General features: G+C 49.5%; 5 protein-coding genes across 5 annotated transcripts; 2 read left to right on the forward strand and 3 right to left on the reverse strand.

The window, feature by feature from the left end:
- Positions 1–1,264: 1,264 nt before the first annotated feature.
- On the forward strand, positions 1,265–4,566 carry BO83DRAFT_55776 (glycoside hydrolase family 31 protein). Its single transcript, XM_025537431.1, has 4 exons — positions 1,265–2,100; positions 2,158–2,568; positions 2,621–2,791; positions 2,846–4,566. Exons 1-4 carry the CDS (start codon positions 1,406–1,408, stop codon positions 4,524–4,526), a joined length of 2,958 nt encoding a protein of 985 aa, XP_025386891.1. The 5' UTR covers positions 1,265–1,405; the 3' UTR covers positions 4,527–4,566.
- A 375-nt stretch (positions 4,567–4,941) lies between these two features.
- Positions 4,942–7,425, forward strand: BO83DRAFT_379307 (alpha-amylase). The gene is made up of 11 exons (XM_025531477.1): positions 4,942–5,327; positions 5,379–5,417; positions 5,483–5,598; positions 5,655–5,763; positions 5,813–6,041; positions 6,105–6,267; positions 6,318–6,464; positions 6,519–6,759; positions 6,820–7,099; positions 7,195–7,255; positions 7,325–7,425. Exons 1-11 carry the CDS (start codon positions 5,175–5,177, stop codon positions 7,359–7,361), a joined length of 1,575 nt encoding a protein of 524 aa, XP_025386892.1. The 5' UTR covers positions 4,942–5,174; the 3' UTR covers positions 7,362–7,425.
- A 1,569-nt stretch (positions 7,426–8,994) lies between these two features.
- On the reverse strand, positions 8,995–11,142 carry BO83DRAFT_389771 (uncharacterized protein; the record flags this gene model as incomplete). Its single annotated transcript, XM_025532822.1, has 4 exons — positions 8,995–9,862; positions 9,913–10,338; positions 10,398–10,799; positions 10,916–11,142. 4 exons carry the CDS (start codon positions 11,140–11,142, stop codon positions 8,995–8,997), a joined length of 1,923 nt encoding a protein of 640 aa, XP_025386893.1.
- Positions 11,143–18,126: 6,984 nt separating this feature from the next.
- BO83DRAFT_399713 (uncharacterized protein) lies at positions 18,127–20,149 on the reverse strand (the record flags this gene model as incomplete). Its single annotated transcript, XM_025533345.1, has 9 exons — positions 18,127–18,582; positions 18,652–18,671; positions 18,706–18,720; positions 18,844–18,950; positions 19,020–19,048; positions 19,074–19,366; positions 19,494–19,754; positions 19,946–19,989; positions 20,025–20,149. The coding sequence occupies 9 exons, from the start codon at positions 20,147–20,149 to the stop codon at positions 18,127–18,129; spliced, it is 1,350 nt and encodes a 449-aa protein (XP_025386894.1).
- A 794-nt stretch (positions 20,150–20,943) lies between these two features.
- Positions 20,944–22,064, reverse strand: BO83DRAFT_428077 (homeobox domain-containing protein; the record flags this gene model as incomplete). Its single annotated transcript, XM_025535391.1, has 3 exons — positions 20,944–21,111; positions 21,173–21,916; positions 21,999–22,064. 3 exons carry the CDS (start codon positions 22,062–22,064, stop codon positions 20,944–20,946), a joined length of 978 nt encoding a protein of 325 aa, XP_025386895.1.
- Positions 22,065–23,029: the final 965 nt, after the last annotated feature.

Here is a 23,029-nt window from a genome sequence, read left to right on the forward strand (position 1 = left end):
GGCCTGTTCATTTCGGCCCGTTGTTCGAGCCAAAGAGGCTATCACCTCGACTAGAGCTACTAGTATTTTAGTCCCAGAATGACCTCCTGGCTTAGCAGGTGGACCCTCCGCCCTAGCCATGACGCGGGTCAGGTATACTCCAGACAGAAGGCCGAAGTCATCTCCTTTAACGGCGAAAGCAGCGTAGGCTGTGCCAGGATATGGTTCACGGAGCCATCATGAGAAGATATTGCCTGCAGACGGCCCATTCCCTCCGGCGACCCTTTGTGTGCGAGGGTGGTGTGAGATACTATCAGTCGCCGGTTCGGCCTGAAGGATCCATCATTCGACCAAGGATATCATACATGCGCTACGGAGTACTTTCGGAGAATCAGCACCCCCGCACAAAGCATTGTCATGGTGAAATTCTATGGCAAAAGCTGACAGAGTCTGAGACTCGCTGACGATGGGACTCATGCTAATGATGGTCCGGAAGAGCTTTCACGTAACACTGGTGAACAACATCCCACTCGGGAAGCCGAGAATATGTGACCTAGGAATGAGATGATTATCAAAGCCATTAAATGCCTCGCAGTCAGGGCCCCTGGTATGTGTCTTCACTAGTAGACCCCATCTTCATTCGTCCCCGCCTTCAATGCCCTTCATTTTAGGTTTGAAATCAAGATTGAGTGCCACCTAGTGTTCAAACCAGCCAGCATCGAAAAGTCTGGTGTTGAGATTCTTCACCGGGAGCATTCTGGGGAAGGTGGGAAAGGCGCCGCGCGAAGTGGTCGGGTCGCGATTGTCAACTGGTTTGGAGCACAAGAATCGTCAGAGCCGAAGCCCGAATTGAGGGGGTCTCGGTGATTTATCGGGATGAGAGCCAATCAGCGTGCGCTCATCATCTGATTGTCTGGCTGCCAGGCCCCTCAGGCATCAATACGGTACTCGGCAGTATCCACTTCCGTCTCTCCGGTGCAGCAAATCATCGTTGGAGAATCCCCAGGCTCCTCCCCGCCAACTGGGGTCGATGCTTCTCCAGTTGTCCTCGCCAACAATAAGGTGCTGTACCAGCCCAACAATATCTTCGATCAGGTAGGTGCTTGCTCGTTACCTGCCCCATTCTCTCCTCTTTTTCGGTCATAATGAACTCAATTCGCTCGCTAGCTTTGCCGATTCTCCGCAATCCATAAAAATGTATCTCCGTTTACCCCTTACACGTCGGGAATTCACCGGCGCAATGAGCCTTCAGATACGGTCGCGCAGCGTCATGTCAATCGGAGGCTACTCCTAGTAGTGATGATCCAGTCGCCTCAGCCCAGCTATGTATAAATAACACGGGAAATCCTTGAATTCATATGGGTTATAGCTGCTCCATTCTCATCAATGATTACGCGACCGTGCCTCGTTTCTCTTTAAGCGAGCCATGGTGAAGTTGACCGATCTCCTCGCCAGAGCCTGGCTTGTCCCTCTGGCTTATGGGGCGAGCCAGTCGCTCTTATCCACCACTACCTCTTCGCAGCCTCAGTTCACCATTCCTGCTTCCGCAGATGTCGGTGCGCAGCTGATTGCCAATATCGATGATCCACAGGCTGCCAACGCGCAGTCGGTTTGTCCGGGCTACAAGGCTTCAAAAGTGCAGCACAATTCACGTGGATTCACTGCTAGTCTTCAGCTCGCGGGCAGGCCATGTAACGTATACGGCACAGATGTTGACTCCTTGACACTGTCTGTGGAGTACCAGGATTTGGATCGATTGAACATCCAGATTCTTCCCACTCATGTTGACTCCACAAATGCGTCCTGGTACTTTCTTTCAGAGAATCTGGTGCCTAGGCCCAAAGCTTCTTTGAATGCATCTGTTTCCGACAGCGATTTTTCTGTGTCTTGGTCAAATGAGCCGTCGTTCAATTTCAAAGTGATCCGAAAGGCTACAGGCGACGCTCTCTTCAGTACAGAAGGCACCGTGCTCGTTTATGAAGATCAATTTATCGAATTTGTAACGGCTCTTCCCGAGGAGTATAACTTGTATGGCCTTGGGGAGCATATCACCCAGTTTCGCCTTCAGAGAGATGCTAATCTCACCATATATCCTTCGGATGATGGGACTCCTATTGACAAGTGAGTGCCGATTAGACCCGCATCTTTGGCTCCACTCCTGACACTTACTCTTCCTAGAAACATCTACGGCCAGCATCCCTTCTATCTGGATACAAGGTATTACAAGGGAGACAGGCAGAATGGATCTTATGTTCCGGTCAAAAGCAGCGAGACCGATGCCTCGCAAGAATATATTTCCCTCTCCCATGGCGTGTTTCTGAGAAACTCTCATGGGCTAGAGATACTCCTCCGGCCCCAGAAGTTGATCTGGCGGACCCTAGGTGGAGGGATCGATCTGACATTCTACTCGGGCCCAAACCCGGCCGATGTCACCAGGCAATATCTTACCAGCACCGTGGGATTACCGGCCATGCAACAATACAGTACTCTTGGATTCCACCAATGTCGCTGGGGCTACAACAACTGGTCGGATCTGGCAGACGTTGTCGCGAATTTTGAAAAATTCGAGATCCCGCTGGAATACATCTGGTGCGTATTGTACCTGTCCATTATGTCTAAACCCGGTCTGACATGTATATAGGACCGATATCGACTACATGCACGGATATCGCAACTTCGATAACGATCAGAATCGCTTTTCCTACAGCGAGGGCGACGAATTCCTCAGCAAGTTACATGAGAGTGGGCGCTACTATGTACCCATTGTTGATGCGGCACTCTACATTCCTAATCCCGAAAATGCCTCTGATGCGTAAGTGTACCATGTCAACTTATATAGCTGTCCTTGTGCTAATAAGCAATACAGATACGCTACATATGACAGAGGAGCTGCGGATGACGTCTTCCTCAAGAACCCCGATGGTAGCCTCTATATCGGAGCCGTCTGGCCAGGATATACAGTCTTCCCTGACTGGCATCATCCCAAGGCAGTGGAGTTCTGGGCCAACGAACTTGTCATCTGGTCGAAGAAAGTGGCGTTCGATGGAGTGTGGTACGACATGTCTGAAGTTTCATCCTTCTGTGTCGGGAGCTGTGGCACCGGGAACCTGACTCTTAACCCGGCACACCCACCGTTCCTTCTTCCGGGTGAGCCCGGCGATATCATATATGACTACCCGGAGGCTTTCAATATTACCAACGCTACAGAGGCGGCGTCAGCGTCGGCAGGCGCTTCCAGCCAGGCCGCAGCAACCGCAACCAGCACGTCGACCTCGGTGTCATATCTGCGCACAACGCCCACGCCTGGTGTTCGCAATGTGGAGCACCCACCCTATGTAATCAACCATGATCAAGAAGGCCATGATCTCAGCGTCCATGCAGTGTCGCCAAACGCGACCCATGTTGATGGTGTTGAGGAATATGATGTGCACGGTCTCTACGGGCACCAAGGATTGAATGCTACCTACCATGGTCTGCTTGAGGTCTGGTCTCATGAACGGCGGCCATTTATCATTGGCCGCTCAACTTTCGCTGGCTCTGGCAAATGGGCGGGCCACTGGGGCGGTGACAATTATTCCAAATGGTGGTCCATGTACTACTCCATCTCACAAGCCCTTTCCTTCTCGCTCTTCGGCATTCCCATGTTTGGTGCTGACACCTGTGGGTTTACCGGAAACTCGGATGAGGAGCTCTGCAACCGATGGATGCAACTGTCAGCATTCTTTCCATTCTACCGAAACCACAATGAGCTCTCCACAATCCCACAGGAGCCTTATCGGTGGGCTTCTGTTATTGAAGCGACTAAGTCCGCGATGAGAATCCGGTACGCTATCTTACCTTACTTTTATACGTTGTTTGACCTGGCCCACACTACGGGGTCCACTGTAATGCGCGCACTTTCCTGGGAGTTCCCCAACGACCCAACTTTGGCTGCGGTTGAGACCCAATTCATGGTTGGACCGGCCATCATGGTGATTCCGGTACTGGAGCCTCTGGTCAATACGGTCAAGGGCGTATTCCCGGGGGTTGGACATGGCGAAGTGTGGTACGACTGGTACACCCAGGCTGCCGTTGATGCGAAGCCCGGAGTTAACACGACCATCTCGGCACCATTGGGCCACATCCCGGTTTATGTACGAGGTGGAAACATCTTGCCGATGCAAGAGCCAGCATTGACCACTCGTGAAGCCCGGCAAACTCCCTGGGCTTTGCTCGCCGCACTAGGAAGCAACGGAACCGCGTCGGGGCAGCTCTACCTCGATGATGGGGAGAGCATTTATCCCAATGCCACGCTTCGTGTGGGCTTCACCGCATCACGGTCAAGCCTGCGCTCGTCAGCGCAAGGGAAATGGAAAGAAAGGAACCCGCTTGCTAATGTGACGGTGCTCGGAGTGAACAAGGAGCCCTCTGCGGTGACTCTCAATGGAAAGACAGTATCGCCAGGATCGATCACATACAACTCCACGTCGCAGGTTCTGTTCGTTGGGGGGTTGCAGAACTTGACGAATGGCGGCGCATGGGCGGAGAACTGGGTGCTAGAATGGTAGTGCCAGACACAAGCCAGGTGTGCGCGTACAGCATGCAAGATAGGTAGGGCAGTTAATGTCCTGCAATGTAGGTATTTGGTTAGAATTCAAATTTTAACATCAACCTTTGTTTTACCGCCCACCACGGCATTCCTGCATGACTATGTTCTGTAAAAGGGCCTGACAACACCCAGCAACGAGTCACCCGGGAAGGTACTCTATCTGACGCGCAGCTCTGTATAGTAACTAGTTGCCAAGGCTGCCGGGAAGGAAACCGCCGGCCTGTGGCCACTATTCGCTGAGAAACCCTACCAGTCAACGACATCCACCCATGATCGCCAGGGCCCGATGGAATTCCCCCGCATCTTTATCCGTTCATAGATGAAGTCTTTCATTCCCATCTAGCTGACGGCCGGGTACATCGCTAATAGGCAGCCTAGTTTCCAAGACACGGAGGCGCATGTAATCGCTATTTATAGAGTGCTGGGATCGGACCCGTCGAATAGTCTTCCGATAAAAAGTGACAACTCACATTGTCATGTTGGCCTTACTCAATCCAAAGGAACTGACCGGCTTTGGATAGCCTAGTATAAATCATATCATCCTCTCTTCATTAGATCGAATTGCTCCTCAAGTATAGTTATAGTCTTAGAGAAACTGACCAGAAGAATGATGATGATTCTGTTCTTCCTCAGTTTCGTGGTCAGTGCTCTGGCAGCCACGCCAGCAGAATGGCGCTCCCAGTCGATCTATTTCCTGCTGACCGATCGCTTTGCACGAACCGATAATTCTACCACTGCTTCATGTGATTTGAGCGCCCGGGTTAGTCGCAGCATGAGCTAGATCTTGCAAATGACCCGCTGACAAACGTAGCAATATTGCGGTGGATCCTGGCAGGGCATCATCAATCAGGTCGGTCCATCATCGTTGCAGCACTAGTCCTATCAACGCCAGTCCGGGAATCTAACATTCTTTAGCTGGATTATATCCAAGGAATGGGCTTTACAGCGATCTGGATTACACCAGTAACTGAACAAATCCCCCAAGATACTGGTTACGGACAGGCATATCACGGATACTGGCAGCAGGATGCGTGAGATTTACTCCTATCGCCCCAGTGCATGTATTTCCTCCTTACCATGCAGACAGTTACGCCCTCAACTCCCACTATGGTACAGGAGACGATCTCAAAGCTCTCGCTTCAGCTCTTCACTCACGGGGCATGTACCTCATGGTGGACGTCGTTGCCAATCATATGGTATGTTCTCAGTCCTCCAGGAAGTTGGCTTCATATCTGACAACGATAGGGTCACAATGGCACGGGGAACTCTGTGGACTACAGTGTCTATAGACCATTTAACTCGCAAAAGTACTTTCACAACCTCTGTTGGATCTCTAATTACGATAATCAGACAAATGTTGAAGACTGCTGGCTAGGCGACAACACCGTTGCCTTGCCGGATGTTGACACTACCCGTACGGATGTGAAGAATATGTGGTATGACTGGGTCGAGTCGCTTGTCTCTAACTACTCCGGTATCCCTACCTTTGCTTCACTATGTGCTATCAATTTTATGACAAAGACTAACAGACATCAAGTCGACGGCCTCCGTATAGACACAGTCAAGAACGTTCAGAAGAACTTCTGGCCCGGCTACAATAATGCTTCAGGCGTATATTGTATCGGAGAAGTCTTCGATGGAGACGCGGCATACACCTGTCCTTATCAGGACGACTTGGACGGAGTGCTCAACTACCCGATGTAAGCCCTACATAGAACCCCAATGAATGCTCGCCAATGACTTGCAATAGGTACTATCCACTCCTCCGGGCTTTCGAATCCACCAACGGCAGTATCAGCGACCTCTATAACATGATCAACACCGTTAAATCCACCTGCAAAGATTCTACGCTTCTGGGGACTTTCGTCGAGAACCACGATAACCCTCGCTTCGCCAAGTAAGCATCCCCTTCCAACTTCATCGTAACGAGCACATTAGCTTACCCCCGAAGCTACACAAGCGACATGTCCTTGGCCAAAAATGCCGCAACGTTCACCATCCTAGCCGACGGCATCCCCATTATATACGCCGGTCAGGAACAGCACTACAGCGGGGGCAATGATCCCTACAACCGCGAAGCGACGTGGCTCTCGGGCTACAAGACCACCAGCGAGCTCTACACGCATATCGCCACATCGAACAAGATCCGTACCCACGCTATAAGCCAAGACAGCGGATATCTCACCTACAAAGTGAGCCACCATTAAGTCCTTGCGTTGCGTAGTGCATCTAACTGTGGAACTCTATCGCAGAACTACCCGATCTACCAAGACACCTCGACTCTTGCCATGCGCAAAGGCTACAACGGCACCCAAACCATCACGGTCCTTTCCAATCTCGGCGCCTCAGGATCCTCGTACACTCTCTCCCTCTCGGGAACAGGCTACACCGCCGGTCAAGAGATCATGGAGATATATACCTGCTCGAATCTGACAGTCGACTCAAATGGCTCGGTGCCAGTCCCCATGAAGAGCGGGTTACCACGGATCCTCTATCCCGCAGATAAGTTGGTTAATGGAAGCTCATTTTGCAGTTAGTTCCTACCTATCTGTTTCAAAAGTCCATGTTTACATGCGTGTCCTTCACATACATTGTTTGTGAATTGGAAAATTGATACATCCGCACAGGTTCCGCGATAAGCATCTTCAAGCATGCAGGGGGAGTAATGTTGTTCTTGAGCTACACTGTGTAAGTGCATCATTCGCTAGGTGATGAGAACCCCATGATCGTGATCTAGATGCTGACAGTGATTTGTAGAGTTTTCGGTCAGGTGCTTCTTGCTATAATGACGTGATGGGAATGTCTCAGTGTGTCTTCTCCTATTACTTTATTTTAGTAGGCGATTGGATGTTTCTATGTGTAATGGATTCTTCAAGAACATATTATATGATTAAGTAGTATCCATGTCCTTTTGCATGTACGGTGGTTAAAATATATACCACCGACGTAGTAATACCGAAACCTAAAGCCTAGGTCGGTCACTACTACAACCACACGAAACAACGGATTAAACTTTAACTACTACTATCATCAACACCAGCCAATTTATACAACAGACCAATAATAAAACCAATCTCAACCACTGCACACAAGCATAGACCATTTCTATTCATCCAAAAAAAATATAAAAGAAAAGAAAAGAAAAAAAAAGGGAAAAGAAAAAGAAACTCCTACTTTCCTCCATCGAGTATCTTCATCCGAATACAACTCATCTACGGGCGGGGCAAGCGAGATGAGCACAGCAACCTATTTACTTACTATCTGCAGCATCAATCAATCAATCAAATCGATCATCCTGTTAAATCCCCCAAAACAGTAGTCACTTAGTAACATGATAATACCCAACTAACTAAACCTACCACTCTACTCCAAAAAAACAAAAATCTAAATTAATTAACTGAACAAGAACAAAAAAGTTTATCCCTATGACCACACACCCTCCTCTCCTTCCCCCTACTCTCTCACCTCCTTTCTGTGCATAGATACTAGATAGATAGTGAGGTAGTGATCAACTTAAGGGAATAACTTGTCAGTAGTAATCCTCGGTACCCCTCCCACTGCCCCCCCCTCCTCCTCAGTACCTCGTTCCTTAGTGAGTGAGTGAGTGAGTGACTGTACTGCAGTGCAGCAGTGCAGCAGCCACCGCATCATCATCATATACGGGAAGGGGAGTGAAGTGGAATGGAGTTGAAAGAGGGGGGGGGGGGGGGGGTCAAAGACATACTACTACTACTTACTACTCCGATCGATCGGGGAATTATCTTACTATCCATCTTCTCTTCGATAATGATGATTAACCCGTACTATTTCCTAAAATGTACTAAATTGACAATAGTAGTGTACAGGTTGATTCCTTGCTCGCACCCCTCTCTTCCCCTCTCCCTCTGGGTGAGAGGAATGACATGGAATGCAGTTGTTGTTGTTGTTGTTGTCCTCCCGTGGAAGCACGGAACGGTCCGAATAGGAGGGATAGGAAGAACGTCGGAGATTTATCCGATTAGGAAATGGTGGCTGGCTACCTAGGGCTACTGCAGCCTGGTGGTCTGTGGTAGGAGAAGTAGTTTGGCATGTGAAGGTAACTGTTGTCAGTTGCAAGGAAAGCAAGCGGCACTCGCTCAATTACGTGATGATTCGTGGCACGGGCCCCTCTAACTAAATAGGACTGTGCAGGAAGGCAACCTAACTAACTAACTACCTGATGGATCCGGTGGTGGATCGTGGATTAAAATATATTATTTTATCTTTGATTAGTGTCAGGCCTTGGATATTATCATTTTCGTTGCACGTCATCATGCTAGGTTCAGCCCAGTCCATGGGCAGAAACTAAATCACCACACCACTGCAGGCAGGTTATCCCTGGTGGTACTACTGCTACTACCATACCCACCCCACCTATGTCCATCTCCTGCTTGACCTCATTGAATTACTTACAGCGTCGCTGACCGATACGCTGCTAGCCCACTCACAGGCATTCCGTTGAGTATCCCATCCGGAAAAGAACTCGGCATGACTTCTGGCATCAGTTGCTCGAAGCCATACCCCTCGATCATGCCATCCATGAGCGGTGGCATGAACGGTGCTTGACCCATGCTCATCTTACGACTGTCGCCGTAGGATGATAACGGAGACCCTTTGACCGTGGACGACGGATCACTGCATTCCGCACTGCTACATCGCCGCTTGAACTCGGCGACCATGCACGAAAACCGGTATGCGATGTGGTCTTCGTTGGGCGCGAGATGCAGCAGGAACATCTGCACCTGCTCGATGAGCGGGTCCATGAGGTTGAAATCACACAAATTCAGAGCAGCGTAGCCGACAATGAAGTATACCTGGTCGACAAGGCTCAATGCGGTAGAATACCGGATCTGGAGGAATCGCGATATGATCAGACGTGAGGTTTGCAGAACCTCAGATGCGAGCCTGTCGGATCTGGGCTGAAGCCTCATTGCTGTGCGGTGAAGGAGTGTCTGGCAGAACCAAAGGCTCAGCTCCAATGTGGAACTTTCACCAGCTGTGTCTCTAGTCAGTGGTAGTCCCCGGGAAACACTGGCAGGCTTCTTACAGAAAAGGTGAGCCCACTCCCTCTTCCATCGCTCGATTTCCTCATAGTCAAGGTCCGCCAACCGCATTCGACTGCTATTGCTCTGGAGCCGCAATGTAATCAAATAGAGCTGTATTTCCGCGACAACCCTGGCGTCCTCCAGGGTTGCTGCGGGGTGCTCCAGTATCCGTGGGCAGTGATCAAGGTATCTCTGCTGGATATGGAATGGACGCGCATTTCCAACCGCAAAACTAATGCGTGTTAGCTATATTGGGGACAGGAGGTATCAGGTGGAACCCACTGTAGCTGTGTCAAGCAATATGTATTCCATAACCGCAGCTGCGCAGCCGTTTCATTGTCCACCACAACTTCCGAGGGCGCATAGTTTATAAACTCAAGCGCAATAATCGCATGGTTGATTGAGATGCCACTCAACAGCCAGCTGTCCATGGGTGGCTCTTTCTGGGCGGTTGCTGGCCAGAGACAGAGAAGTGCAAGTGCTTGGAGGGTCTCATACTTCAGGGGAGGTTTCTCCCACAAGATATTGGCTACCGCATGCCGCACTTGAAGATATAGAGCATGCACAGCAGACGCTGGTATCCCCGGGACATAGCGTGAAGCTAGAAGGCATGCAGTATTATACAGTAGAGAGTCGGGGGCTTTCATGTCATTGTGGATATCGGAGAGATTGTAAATAGAAACGCAGGCACCGAAGTGATCGACAAACCTGATTTGCGCCAAGTATTAGCAGCTATCTCGGTAGTTGTCTATCAGGTATGCTCATACGTTTGCAACAATTTGAGGGATAGTTTGGAGTCGATAGCGCCCTTGGCGGCACCGTCACTGGAGAGGGGAGAGTCAACGGGAGAAGTCTCTGCTTCTCCGAAGAAGTCGGACTGGAGGTCCTGAATGAGGCGAACGGGTTTAGGCAGGAAGGGAGACGACGGGCTTCCCTCCATGGAGGCAGTATCATCCGTCATGATACTTTTTGTCAAGTGCGGAATTGAAGAATTTGCGAAACCTGGGGAGTGATCTAGCATCTGCCGCATCATGCCCGTCATCTCCCTCATGGATCGTTCTAGGGAGGTGAGGCGCTCTTCAATGGAGGGAATCGCAGAGGTGGCGTCTGGCCACATTGCGGCACTGTCTTGGAACCGATCGGTCGTTTCTGGCAGCTTACAATCGATTCTAAAGAAATCGTGGACTGTCAGCAAAATCGGGACAGTTACACTCCACGACTAAATTCATGTCGCGCCCAATAGGACAAACAAAATTCGGAATGGCAGGTATGAGTTGCTACTGACCTTAGAGATAGACAGCGACGGCACGCATGACCGCGCGGATCTAGATCACATCTTGTTTTAAGCTTCCGACATGTGTGACAGGCAGTCATGGATCGTCGTATCCGGCCTTTCGGACGAGCTGTGTCGGAATGGGGAGCTAGTCGCCTGCCATCCTCGGCAACGTCCAAGCTCTTGTGCTCCCATGAAGAAGGGGTCTCGTATTTGATCTCGTCCACGGTGCGAGTCATGTCATCAAACGAAGTCCAATTTGGACCAATTGATGGCAGGCAATTTGGAGAGTAGGGTAGAATAAAAACCAAGAGGGCAAAAGAGGCAAAAAAGCAGTAGAATAGTTACTACGCGCAGGCCATCGAGGGGCGGGCAGGTGGAGAGACGAATAGTGCCTTTTAACAGTTGGCGGCCAACCCTGGAAATGGGATTGTGCTTGCCAGCTGGGAATTGACGAAATTGGCTTTGGTTAGATTGGTTATGGGTCCGTCCAGTCCGTTCTTGACCTGGGGTAGACGCTAAATGACGGCAGCACAGCAGCCAGCCAATCCATGTCCCTGCAGGTCTTCTAGAAAGATAGAAACAATGGGTCGCGATACTGGCCAGTCACCCTGGCAGGGGGTCTGATTGGCATGCGCTATGGTATTCTCCGAGTCTCCGATGTAAACCGGATCGTAACTAAATCCCGCTGCTTCCAGGGAGGGGGGTTGGGACCAAAATGACGCCGGTGGAAAGTGGGAAATTAGTGAGGAACTGCCGCTGAAGTTTGGCGTTGATTTGCTCGGTTCCCTGCTTATCATGAAGATATGGATCGGGCGGAAGTCCAGGATAAGAAGGTCAGTAACTCGCGTGTATCTTTGGCTGATGGTCTTTTGGAATTGATGACGGCTTTTCTTTTTCCTTTTTTATTTTCTTTCCGTTTTTCCCTCATTAGAAAAAAAATAATAATAATAGTAATAAACAAAATTAGCTTTTTATGATCGCTCCTCCAATTTCTCCTCTCCCCTTATCCGTTGCAAATTGATGGTCAGGCATGACAGCGGTTGGAGATTGACGGGGAGAAAGTAACCGCGTGAACCAAGGGAAAACCAAAAAGCGATCATGTAGATCTTAACGAGAAGGAGTTTCTCTCGACAAGACCATAGCGACTGACCATAGGTAATTACCTTATAAGATTCCTCAAATGGTCTTTCCACCATTAAGGAGAGAAAAAATTTTCCTCTTGTCTCATCTCTACACTTGAACGGCGCATCCTGCAATGCGACATAGAATGCCTGCCGTGGCGGCTATCACCGGGATTATTGTTGGACTGTTAGCAAGGATGCACGTTGATATTATCACATCCATGTCTAGACCCGAAGCCAGAAAAGCATAATCTATGCAGGTCCAGCGTTTGTGGTGCCAGTGTGCCCAGGCGTCTTCCACAACAGCAGCCCGTGGGGGATCCTCAGGAATGATTCGAGCCACCAGGATCATGGCGGAGCTCCTACTGGTCCACTCCATTCATGTTGTTATGTCCGTACAATGCTTTTAGATCATACCGTCTTTTTTCTCCTTATCACATCATTCCTTATCATATGTTCACAATCCGGGACGGAGGAGGCATATCGGTCCAACATTGGCTGTTGACCCATAATCGACAGGCACCCGCGTTAAGGTCAGCAGAAGTGGTGGACCCAGCACGCGGTGGAGCCCGGGTTGTCTGAGCAAGGCTTGTCTTCGAGGGAGTGGTCGAGCTCTCTGGGGCCTTCGACACAGATATCACATACACCATAGCGAATCAGCAAGCCCTCATTAGTAACTAGTTATTTCGCAGAAAAGACCAGTATCGCAATCTAGGCTTGCTTCAGGCCCAAACCTGCTGCTTCTTGAGTTTTGACAAGTGCAATGATGGGGCTTGAATATTATTCCGTCTGCTGTTAAGCATTGCAAGTAGTAGGGACACCCTGAACCTCGGCATCACGGCCGTTAGGTCATTTTGGGAATGGGGCGCGTCGGCTCGCAGCGCCGGCTCCATAGTACAAGGCGCAATTTGGTTAGCGCTTGCCACTTACCGTTCCTCTCTCCTGCTCCAGGATTCCACTTCCAGGCGCCAGTAGGTAAGAAGGGCGCGTGAGGGGGTGGGAAAGTAAAATGGCAACCAACAGTGCGCTTTGTATCGGTGAGTGGTGCCATTCCAAGTTGCTTTTCCACCTTCCTGAGATGGTCCAGTAGGAAACTCTGATGGGAGTAACCAACCATCGGAGGTCGACAAGGCTAGCCGTGCGTTCCCCACTGGCCTGATAGAATGGTTGCATTCGGGAATGAGTGGCACATGTCTCACTTGTCAGTTATCATGAAATGATGTGTCAATGTTTTAACGTTATTAGCCATGAACACTCTCGACACGAGAGACCAACGATAGAGGCAATTTCTCCGTAATCCAGTCCACTTCATTGTTCGAACATATTCTTTTTTGGAAGGCATTTGAGAATCGGATATCTCCGAATCACCAGGTCGTAGACGTCCGTATCCCACCCTTATCGAAGCCGTACCTGCAGCTAAATTAACTCAGCTTATTAATATCACAATGAACTGTTCGGCGGCTTTGATTTCGGAAGGCCCAAGAAGGAACGCCGAGTATATCCTTGCTCACCTCATACGCTAAGTTTTAGTAACCTCTGAATTCGTCTGTCCATGGCTATTCCCGGCTGCAGGTTAATATCGGATGACGGTTCGGCCACTAGACACGTCGTCATCGGAAGACGTAGGCTCTCAGGCAGGATATTCAGGGGAGTTCAACGGCCAGACCATAATCCCTGCGAACATGGTTGATAGGAACAGACTGAGAGTTGACAATCGTAGGCATGTGTTCATGAGTATGCCGAGGAAGTAAAGGAGGGGAGCTGGTAGAAGATGAGGCAGCGACGATCCAGGAAGTTCTTTGTAGACACATGATCGCCGGTCACGCCTTTGGCTCAGTTTGTCTGTTTTGTCTGCTTTGCTCGTTGCCGGAAATCTGGTGGCGTTTTTTTGGCAGTCAAGCAACTTTCCTCTGCATTTTTCTTCATCCAAAGTCACTTCTGCTCTCAACTGAAGCATCACATCCACCAAGAAGAGCAGATGGTGTCCACTTTATATATGTCAATGCTACGGTTCCCCCTGGCCCCTTCCAAGTGCTCCATAACATGTCTGGAAATTAGGTACAAGAAACAGCACCTAGCCACAGGTCAACTCCACGAGCGGCAACCGTCGGCTCAGCGGCAAGACACGGCATCGTGGCCGGAGTACCTGCCAAACTCCGTAGCTGAGGTTGCATAGGGGTTAATTACACCCTGGTCCGTTCTTCACAACCAAGCATTACTCCTTCCTCTCTCTCTCCTTAGCGAAGACACGCCTCTCCGAGCTCGCAACCAAGCGTCTGCCATCACTGTATCCGCCTTCAGATGTACGGGAAGTGGATAACCCGGGTACTCGGGATGACTCCACGGGCTTCGCGTCGATCACGCCGCAAATCTCGTACATCTGCGCTTGTCAAGTCAGGAATGATAGTCGGACTATCAGATAGCCAAGCAAAGCTTGGCCTTCTGGTTGACGCGTGCAGAACAATGCCGAAGACCGGTGGGCCCGTGGAGGTTTAGTCGTACTGCACACTACCTTGTGCGAACCGGAATCTTACCGATGACCCTGTGGGCTTCTAGCCAGTTCGAGAAGGTCCACAACGCCAGACACGTTCATCCATTGCAGCAACGTCGGACTACCGATCCGATACCGCTTTCAGATGGACCCAGGAACGGGAGCGCAGGCTGCGTGCAGAATTGCTGCCTCGTGTCATGACCGATTGGTCCAGCATGGGAGGTTAGCCCAGATCCTATTCGTTGTCTTGTCCATGATAGAAGTGGCATAGCCAAGCAGACTTGATGTATGATTGGCCATTCTTGGATTATGCTCATTTAGTCGAGAAGAACACATGGCCACTCATGTATCCCGGATCGAGGATGGGTTGATGCAATATCCGCGCTACCCTGACACAGGGTAATCACTGATATGCCGTTGGCTCTTCAGAGTGACCCCAGACGGAGGCCTGCATATGTCCGGGGCCACTAACATTTATAGGATAGCAGGCTTCGCTCGTTAGTCGCCCTATCAACTGCTGATACCTTCCCGGGTGGCACCGAGCATTCTCGGGTACCGGTAGCGCTATTGGACCCTGGCAATTGTTTCCACGGTGTCAACCGGATGTGCATACCCGTTAAGAGTGAAGTGGCGCCAATCTAATATCCAGCAGCAGAAATATAGTCGGCCAGAGACTATCCTATTTTCGTGGCCGGTCCAAGTGAGCTATAGTGACGCTTACGATCTTACCCGGTACCTGATGCCCGCAAGCGATAGGGGCACAGGTATACCGCCGTAGTGTTATGATAAGCTTAGATTTCGCGATTCGTGTGTGTTCGGCCCGAGTCCTTTACATTGCATATGCCTATGCCATAGCTATCTAGCGCAGAATTCGTCAGCAGCATCGCATGTGATACAGATACTCCTTTATACACCACGCTTTCGTTTGGATCAGGGCGTATGATTACCCATCGACGTTCTAAACTGACAAGATCCATACCTGGTAGTCAAACTTAGCCCCTTTTGATATGAGAGAGGCACCTGTCTCCTCCATAGCACCACTGATATCCCATACTATGTGCCACCATAATCAACGTAGAACCAACGAAGACCAGTCTATCACTGAGATACTTATAGTTTGAGCCCAAAAACAAAAGACTTCATCATCTAATATATTTATTGACACCAAAGTTCTTCAATACTACCATCACTATTATCTCCCCATCACTTCAACGCGACCATCTAAATCTCCTTCAAACTACTAATCCACCACTTTAACAACATTCGTAATCCACACCAAACAGAAAAACCCATACCCCTAATACATCGAAAAGCTTACGCTATCAATCAAAGAATCCATCCAGCCAAGTCTTATTGAAACCTCCAAACGGGCTAGTAAATAGTACCTAAGTAGCTCTCGAGACCCTCTAAAGTGCTGCGTACAGATAACACTCTCAACCCATCATATCGAGCTATTACATGGCATCAAAATCCAAATAACTCCTCGTAATAAATGACATTTCCAATTCTTATCCTTTCTCTCCTCTTTATCGACGAGCAAGTCACCTCTTCAAATCTGTAATAATAGGGTGAGCAAATAATATCATTTACTACTATGCACATTACCGATCAGGTCACAAACCTCTATATTTAGTCTACTGTCACTGTGATCACTTATCCGAAATAAGAACCTTCTAATAATATCATTCCCTCATTTATTGTAAACTAGTCAATTATATCCAACTACTATCCCTATCCGGTTGGAAATATTCAATAAGGTAAGCAGAATGCGAATATGAGCCTAATTGTCCTCTCCTCCCTAGCTAGCTAACTCGGGAACATGGACTCTGCCATGAAGAATAGTACGTATATACTTTATTCCATTCAAACTAGGCGATAGTATTAATTGGTCCATATCAGGCTGATTGATATCGAAGTAAGGGAAGGGTAGTGAAAAAGACGACATCCAGACAGACGTGCTATCTATCTAACCCACCATCAACATGCTATATCACCACAGATGATAAGATAACACAACTCTCCATCTGGATGAACCCAACCTGACTTCGAATACCAGCCGAAAGCGGGATGAGTTCGATGAATGGATCCCTCAACCATCCCTACATAACAACTCTCATGGAATTCACATGAAACCGAACCACCACTATCCTAGTACATTCCATTCCCTTTCCCCAAGCTTTCTCTCCCGACATCTTCTACGTTACACAATACAAAGGTAAGAAGAGAGAACCGTTGAGCAGAGCCTCATCACTACTACGGAGTACTACTACCATCATGCCCATCCATCCATCCATCCATCCCTTTGCATGCCCCACACAAACATACAAAGGGCCAGAACTACTGTATCTAGCTAACCAAATAGCTACCTTAGCTAGCTAACTTTGCCAACAACAAAGTTTCCTGCCCAAAAAAGCAAGATTCATTTTCTCCACCAAAAAAGGCAGAACTACATACCCTATAAGATCAAGATAACCCAGGAAACAAATCAAGGGAGAGAAGAGAGGAACAAACATCCACTAAACCCAATTCCATAAACTAGTATCTGTCCAGGTTTTTAAAGTTGGTTTTGCGAAGTTGGCAAGGGTAAAACCCATTACCTCGTGTCTCAGTCGGATAAATGATCCAGCTTATGTGTGTCACCTTGACAGTGGCCAATCAATTCTCATCACACAACATAAGCTATAACACGTAGGTCGTTGCCTGTTTGGGAATGGAGATGAGGGGAGGGGGGTGGGCGGTCCCAAGATTATTTACCATGGTATAGGCGCCAGCGCACGCATGCAAATGGGGAGAAATCAGCGATGCAGTAGTAGTATTAGTAGTAGCAGCAGCAGAAACTCTTGTAAGATTTCAGGAGGCAGGGAGTTAGTACTAGGAAATGAGGAGTAAACGCACAGGGCGCTGAATGAACCATGGTATCCATGCATTCCATAGCATGCGCCCGTAGGGCTAGGGTTGGACAAGAATGAGAAAGGAGAAATTTCTAATTCGAGAAAGGAAAAGGGGGCCAGCAAGATGCAATATGAATCTGTTGTCATACGTAGTAAGTTTAGAAAGGAGCTCCTCCACCATATCACATACAGATAGACAGGCAGGTAAGTAATGGGAGACCTGCAGATCTAGCTTGCAGTTCGCCTCAGACATGTCGACATATGTGTGCATATATGTCGGTTTGGTATGGGGTATACGTACGCACATTGAGTGCACATATGCACATACAACACACACAGACACACGACACTCAACCCCCACACCAGAGCAGAGTCTGGGCCAAGACTCCAGCCAACGGATTGATCGCCTTGTATCAGTATGTCAAATCCCGAGTCCCCGGATTGCATTTGGGTACGAACACAAGCCACCGTGACTGACGTACATGCAAGTGGGTAGTGGCTAGCTCCCAGGATGCGAACTTGCATGACGGCCAACTAAACACGCCAGAGGGGTGGTGAGTTTGGTCCTTGTCGGTGGTTACTTCCGCCCGATAAATGATCTCTCGGATTTCCGCAGCAGGTAAAAACTTACCATGAAGGGAGGGGAAAGGCCTGTCAGACCGTCAGGCAATGCAATCTAGGTGCCTAAGTGCTTAGTTTTTTCTGAGATGTCATTCGTCAAGGGACGACAATCCCGACTGTGCAGCTAAGAGGACCGAGCGTTGCACACTCGCCTTCCAGTCGGACTGGATCGGGCAGAGCTCCATGGGTGGTATAACATGTCGCAGCTCTGGGAAGGGCTATGGCCCTGAATTGGTTGGGAGGAATCAGGGATGGCGCGTGCATTAGTCCATATCCACCTACATTTCGTACATAGTCCCATGTACCCGGTACAGACGATAGGCTCCGGAAATGCTCCTTTAGGCGCTGACGCCAGGCCTGTGGCTGGTGTACGTCTGTGGCGAGGCGATTCTGTAGGCATCGCGGTTCTTGCACGCAGTGGGGGTCTCCCAACCGGTTAATGCAGTTATAAAGCCGCGAGGAGTTCCTTACTGACTCACACCTTGCAGCGTGGAGATAATATCCCACGGCCAGGGGGTGGGAAAAGTGATCCGCGGCATCCTGGCGGGGATGCTCGGTGATTTAAATCGTACAGCAGTCACAGAGCCAACAATATTCAGCAAAAGGCACTAAATTATTGACCTTCGATGTCGATCCTCTCTCTCCTCATCCTAGGGAAAGGGAGATCTGCCGCACCAAAGTGGGGTGCAGCTGGGTGGTTTCCAGGTTTTCGCTGCATCGATGGGTGAATACTTTGCGACGGACTTGCAATCGGTCGGTCGCATGTACAGATACAGGAAGAACCTTCAAGTCCAGGGTGATAGGCCGGCTGACCTGCCGACCTGTCTTCATCTTCTGGTCGGGGATCAGGGCTAGGACGGGTGTCATGCAATACCTCTTCGTATTTCTTCATGCCCATCTGCATCCCCTCGACCGTTGAGCTGTCGTGTCAAAGCAGGCCCTGACTCGAGCTGTGTTCCTGTCAAGGCACATCCTGCGTAGCATCCTACCCCCCTCCTCCAGTAGAATGCCGCCCATCCTTGATCCGAGCGATCCCCCCTCACTTTGAAAGGTGACATCCGGAGTACCTGGGATCCCCATGCGCGGCAGCCAGATTCACCGCCATGTGATAGATCGGATAGATCCTGGTTTCTGAATCGTTTCCTCTCCTCTCCCTCACCTCCTCCCCCGTGCTTCGTGCAGCTGGGGTCAAGCCCTGTGCCACAGTCGACAAGCCTGATCTGCTTTTCCAATGGTCTCGGAGGCATGTTCCGCCCGTCCGCCTGTCTCTGGCTTGCAGGGATTTCCGTGCCGGTGACCGTTGGGAAAGAAAAAAGAGGGGCCCAAAAAGACCAGCCTCGAGTGTCTCCATGCAACAGTAGCGCTGCGTGTGTGCGTGTGGCTCATGAGACCTGATGGACGGACAATGGGTCGGCCCCCTCCCTTTCAGTACGATTTGATACGGAGTCCAAGGGTTGACCTACGTACGCCCGCACAGACGTCCAAGATGACCTCCTCGGGTGATCCAGGATCCCAAGGCCGCCTTACCGCAAGAGCTGGCCGAATAGCAAAAAGCGCTCGCGCCCGTCTGGGAGTCCGAACGCTTGACAAGCAGCAGCGCCCATTTAACGACGTCGAACGGCCTCCCTGCAACAACTGGGCTTGGACTATCCACGAGGCGCACTTCTCGGTAACTGGCACTTGGCGATCAAGCCGTCCCGACTGGCCGGAACCAAAATTTAGGCCTTTGTAGTTCTTCTCATGACGTGTGACAGCACGCCTCCCGCCTGTCCTTTCCGGCGCTCACCGCAAGGCTAGAGGCTATGAGTGGCCTTTCAGGGTGGGCCGATTCCAATGTTGCATGCGTCTCACAATGGTCTTCAACCCATGGATCTTCCGAATCAGAAGTGCGAGAGCGGTCCCATGGTTGTCTTACCGCCCACCAGGGGACTATCTGAGAATGAGTTGGCTCCTCCATTCCTCGAACGATCTCCTCATGCGGTGGTGGGCCTAACAAAACCTGCACCAATGGATTTCCGTCAAGCCACAGTGCAGCCTTGGGTAAGGGTTTGTGACGAATGCCAGAAATGCACGGTACCGCCCGGATGTGAGATGGGGGAACCTTAAACAGCCCAACCATGGTCTGTCTTATAAGGAGGGCCGGAAAATGTATGAAAAGGGTAAATGAAGAAGAGTAAGAAAAGGAGATAAAGTGCGAGTCAATGCGGACTTGCCAAAATGGAGCCTAAATGGGTAATAACCAATGTTCTCAATTTTTGTCTAATTCCAAAACCTGAGATGACCTCCCAAAAACTGTAAGCAAAAAATAAAAAGGAAAGACAGTCTAACTTGACATGGTCACATCATCCGTACTTATACTGTACAAAAAGTCATGCATATGCTTGATCCTCATCTCCAAGTGAAACCCATCACAACCGATTTGCAAGTGTAAGCGCGCCAAAAGAACAAAAGGAAACACGTTGATCTAGTATAGAAAGACAGAACATAGGAAATTAAGATAGCCGATAAAATGACCAAAAACACCTAAAGATGCAATATCGCAATAGGCAGCCATGATGCGGGAGGCAAGGGCGCACAGGTGAGGAACCGCACATCTCAGTAACTGCCATTCCCAACCGTGCTCCCAGCCACATAAACCCTGTAATGTTGAAGCCATGCACGATAATTATAAAGTCGATTAGATAAACGGTAGAGGGTATCAAGAGCGGTTGTCCATCTCACTCGGCTCGTCGTAGAATTCTTTGATGATCAAAAAGAAAGATTAAAGATGGGTGTGGTGGCGAACTCTCGTGTCTATTTGGTTCTTGTATCCCGAGGCCCCATAACTCATGAAATGTTGGATGTATCTTGCGGAAGTGGCATCAAGAACGATGTTCGGCCCAACGGGGGTGCCTAATCGTGCTCGAAGGCAATTTATGATTTGACAATTTGGTGAGGAGACGGCATTGATTCCGGGGACGTCTGGTCCATGTCACTGAAGGGAGATTGTCTTTGAGAGTCAATGTCGTTTCCGCCGTTTCGCATTTGGTTCCGGAGAGCAGGAAGTTGGCGCCGTCTAGCATTGATGAACCAATTGCTGATCTGTAGATATAATTCTAGTTAGCATGTGCTGACTTGGTAGACTGAGTGATTTCCTACTAACCTGGCTGATAGTGAGTCCGGTGCGGGTCATGAACATCTGTTTGTCCTCTTCACTGGGATACGGATGGTCAAGATGCTCATGGAACCATGCACGCAGAATGTCTGTGACAGGCTTGGGCAGGTTGCCCCGTCTCCGCTTGTTCTTGGGGTCAATCGAATCCCCGAGGATACCGAAATTTGATTGTTGAGCATGAGAGAGGGATTGCGGAGACGGTTGTTCGGAATCACTCTGGTAACCCATTGCGGGATAGGCATAGCCGGTCTGATTGGGCATGACTGGGAAAGAATCCACGCTCCTCCGATCACCCGGTACTGTGCCTGGAATGTTGGTTGGGGGATATGCGTGGGGGCCAACCGGGCCCGCCCTGAATTCCTGCGCTGCGTAGTCCGGTCGAGAAAGGGCCCTTGGTTCTGGGTAAGCAGCGCCCGATGTATTCAAACCCCGTTCAGGGAGCGACTGAAGGTCCCGAATGGATGGTAGAATAGGACTGGGGCCACGAGAAGCGTAGCGAGGAGAGCCTGTAATGGGGTCGGTCGGGTGACCAGCCATTCGGCTTTGGGGTTCACTCGACCGGGCGGCATAATCGAATGGCAATTTCGGGGGCGATCCATAGGGACGATCAGAGAAAGGGCGGGGATTGGACGTCAATTCATGAGCTGCTGATGTAGGCCGCTCGCGCGCGTGCTGGCGGGAAGTGAAATATGAGGTCGATTCGATCTCATCATGGAGATGAGGCGGGAGTAGCTATCAAACAGTGCATTAGTCTGGCTGATCCTCTTACGGCGAAACCACCGGTCGGTTTGCCAGGCGCAGTGTGTTGGCTCACCTCTCGAAATGACGGAAGAGCAGGAGTATGATCCGCTGGAAGTCCACTTGCGTAGGAAATGGCCATTTTTCCAGAATCCTCACCCAGTTTACGGTACTGGGACATAGACAAACACTGCCAAAGGGAAGGAAAAGGATTCCGAGGAGGTAACTATTCCACTATGATAGGTAGAACAGAAGTCCAGAGCAGGGAGGCTTGATTACACAAGTATAGCCGGCCTGCGGCTTCCACACGGAACAAAAGGCAGGTTGGTAGGGGTAGAAGAAAAGAAATAATTATGACCCCACACGTCAAACCACTTGGGTTGTGAAGAGTAAGAGGATTGATGAGAATTGGTAGTGGAATTAGTAGGCGGGGAGGAGAGGGGGTAAGAATGAGGTAAATATCAAGAGAAGGAGAAGCGAAAGAAGGACGGAGAGGGGTGGAAGAGTTCACTAAGTGAGTCGACTGAGGACACAGAGCGTAGATAATGAATCTGAACGACGATAGTTGGAGGAGAGGAACATGGGCGACAGATAATAGTAATATAGTTACCAGCGCCTGAGTTTAAAAGTACCTTGACATCGCCGCACACGATGACGATGGAGACAGCTGAACCAAGGTTATGCAAGGTAAGGAGTGAGGCAGCTCAACAATTGGATCTGGGCTGGGTGGACACCAGATCTCTCTTTCAAGGATGTCGGGGTTCAGTCCTTTTCTTTTTTTTTTTTTATTTCTTTTTCTTTTTCCGTTTTTCTTTTTTCTTTTCCTTTTCTTTTTTTCTTTTTTATTTTACTATTTTTTATTTTTTTTAACCCTTTTTTCTTTTTTCGGTCGCCCCTCAATCCTTTTTTTTTTCTTTTCTTCTCTCTCTTTTTTCTTTCCTCCTTCGATTTTTATTTTCCATTTTCAATTTTTAATTAAATTTTCTTCTCATGTCAGTTTTTCCTTTTTTGCCTTTTTTTGTGGTGATAATTTTTCGCTTTTTAATTACTTCCCTATTCTTCTTTTCTTTTCCTTTCTCACTTTTCTCCCTCCAGTAACTTACTAAC

The sequence above is a fragment of the Aspergillus eucalypticola genome (genome assembly GCF_003184535.1).
Source record: "Aspergillus eucalypticola CBS 122712 chromosome Unknown BO83scaffold_16, whole genome shotgun sequence".
In the NCBI taxonomy this organism is placed as follows: domain Eukaryota; kingdom Fungi; phylum Ascomycota; class Eurotiomycetes; order Eurotiales; family Aspergillaceae; genus Aspergillus; species Aspergillus eucalypticola.

Coding starts and splice junctions, on each gene's coding strand:
- BO83DRAFT_55776 (XM_025537431.1), top strand. CDS start 1,406: ATGGTGAAGTTGACCGATCTCCTCGCCAGAGCCTGGCTTGTCCCTCTG. Junction 2,569..2,620: donor ATCCCGCTGGAATACATCTG/GTGCGTATTGTA, acceptor ACATGTATATAG/GACCGATATCGACTACATGC. Junction 2,792..2,845: donor CCCGAAAATGCCTCTGATGC/GTAAGTGTACCA, acceptor TAAGCAATACAG/ATACGCTACATATGACAGAG.
- BO83DRAFT_379307 (XM_025531477.1), top strand. CDS start 5,175: ATGATGATGATTCTGTTCTTCCTCAGTTTCGTGGTCAGTGCTCTGGCA. Junction 6,268..6,317: donor GGAGTGCTCAACTACCCGAT/GTAAGCCCTACA, acceptor GACTTGCAATAG/GTACTATCCACTCCTCCGGG. Junction 6,760..6,819: donor GCGGATATCTCACCTACAAA/GTGAGCCACCAT, acceptor ACTCTATCGCAG/AACTACCCGATCTACCAAGA.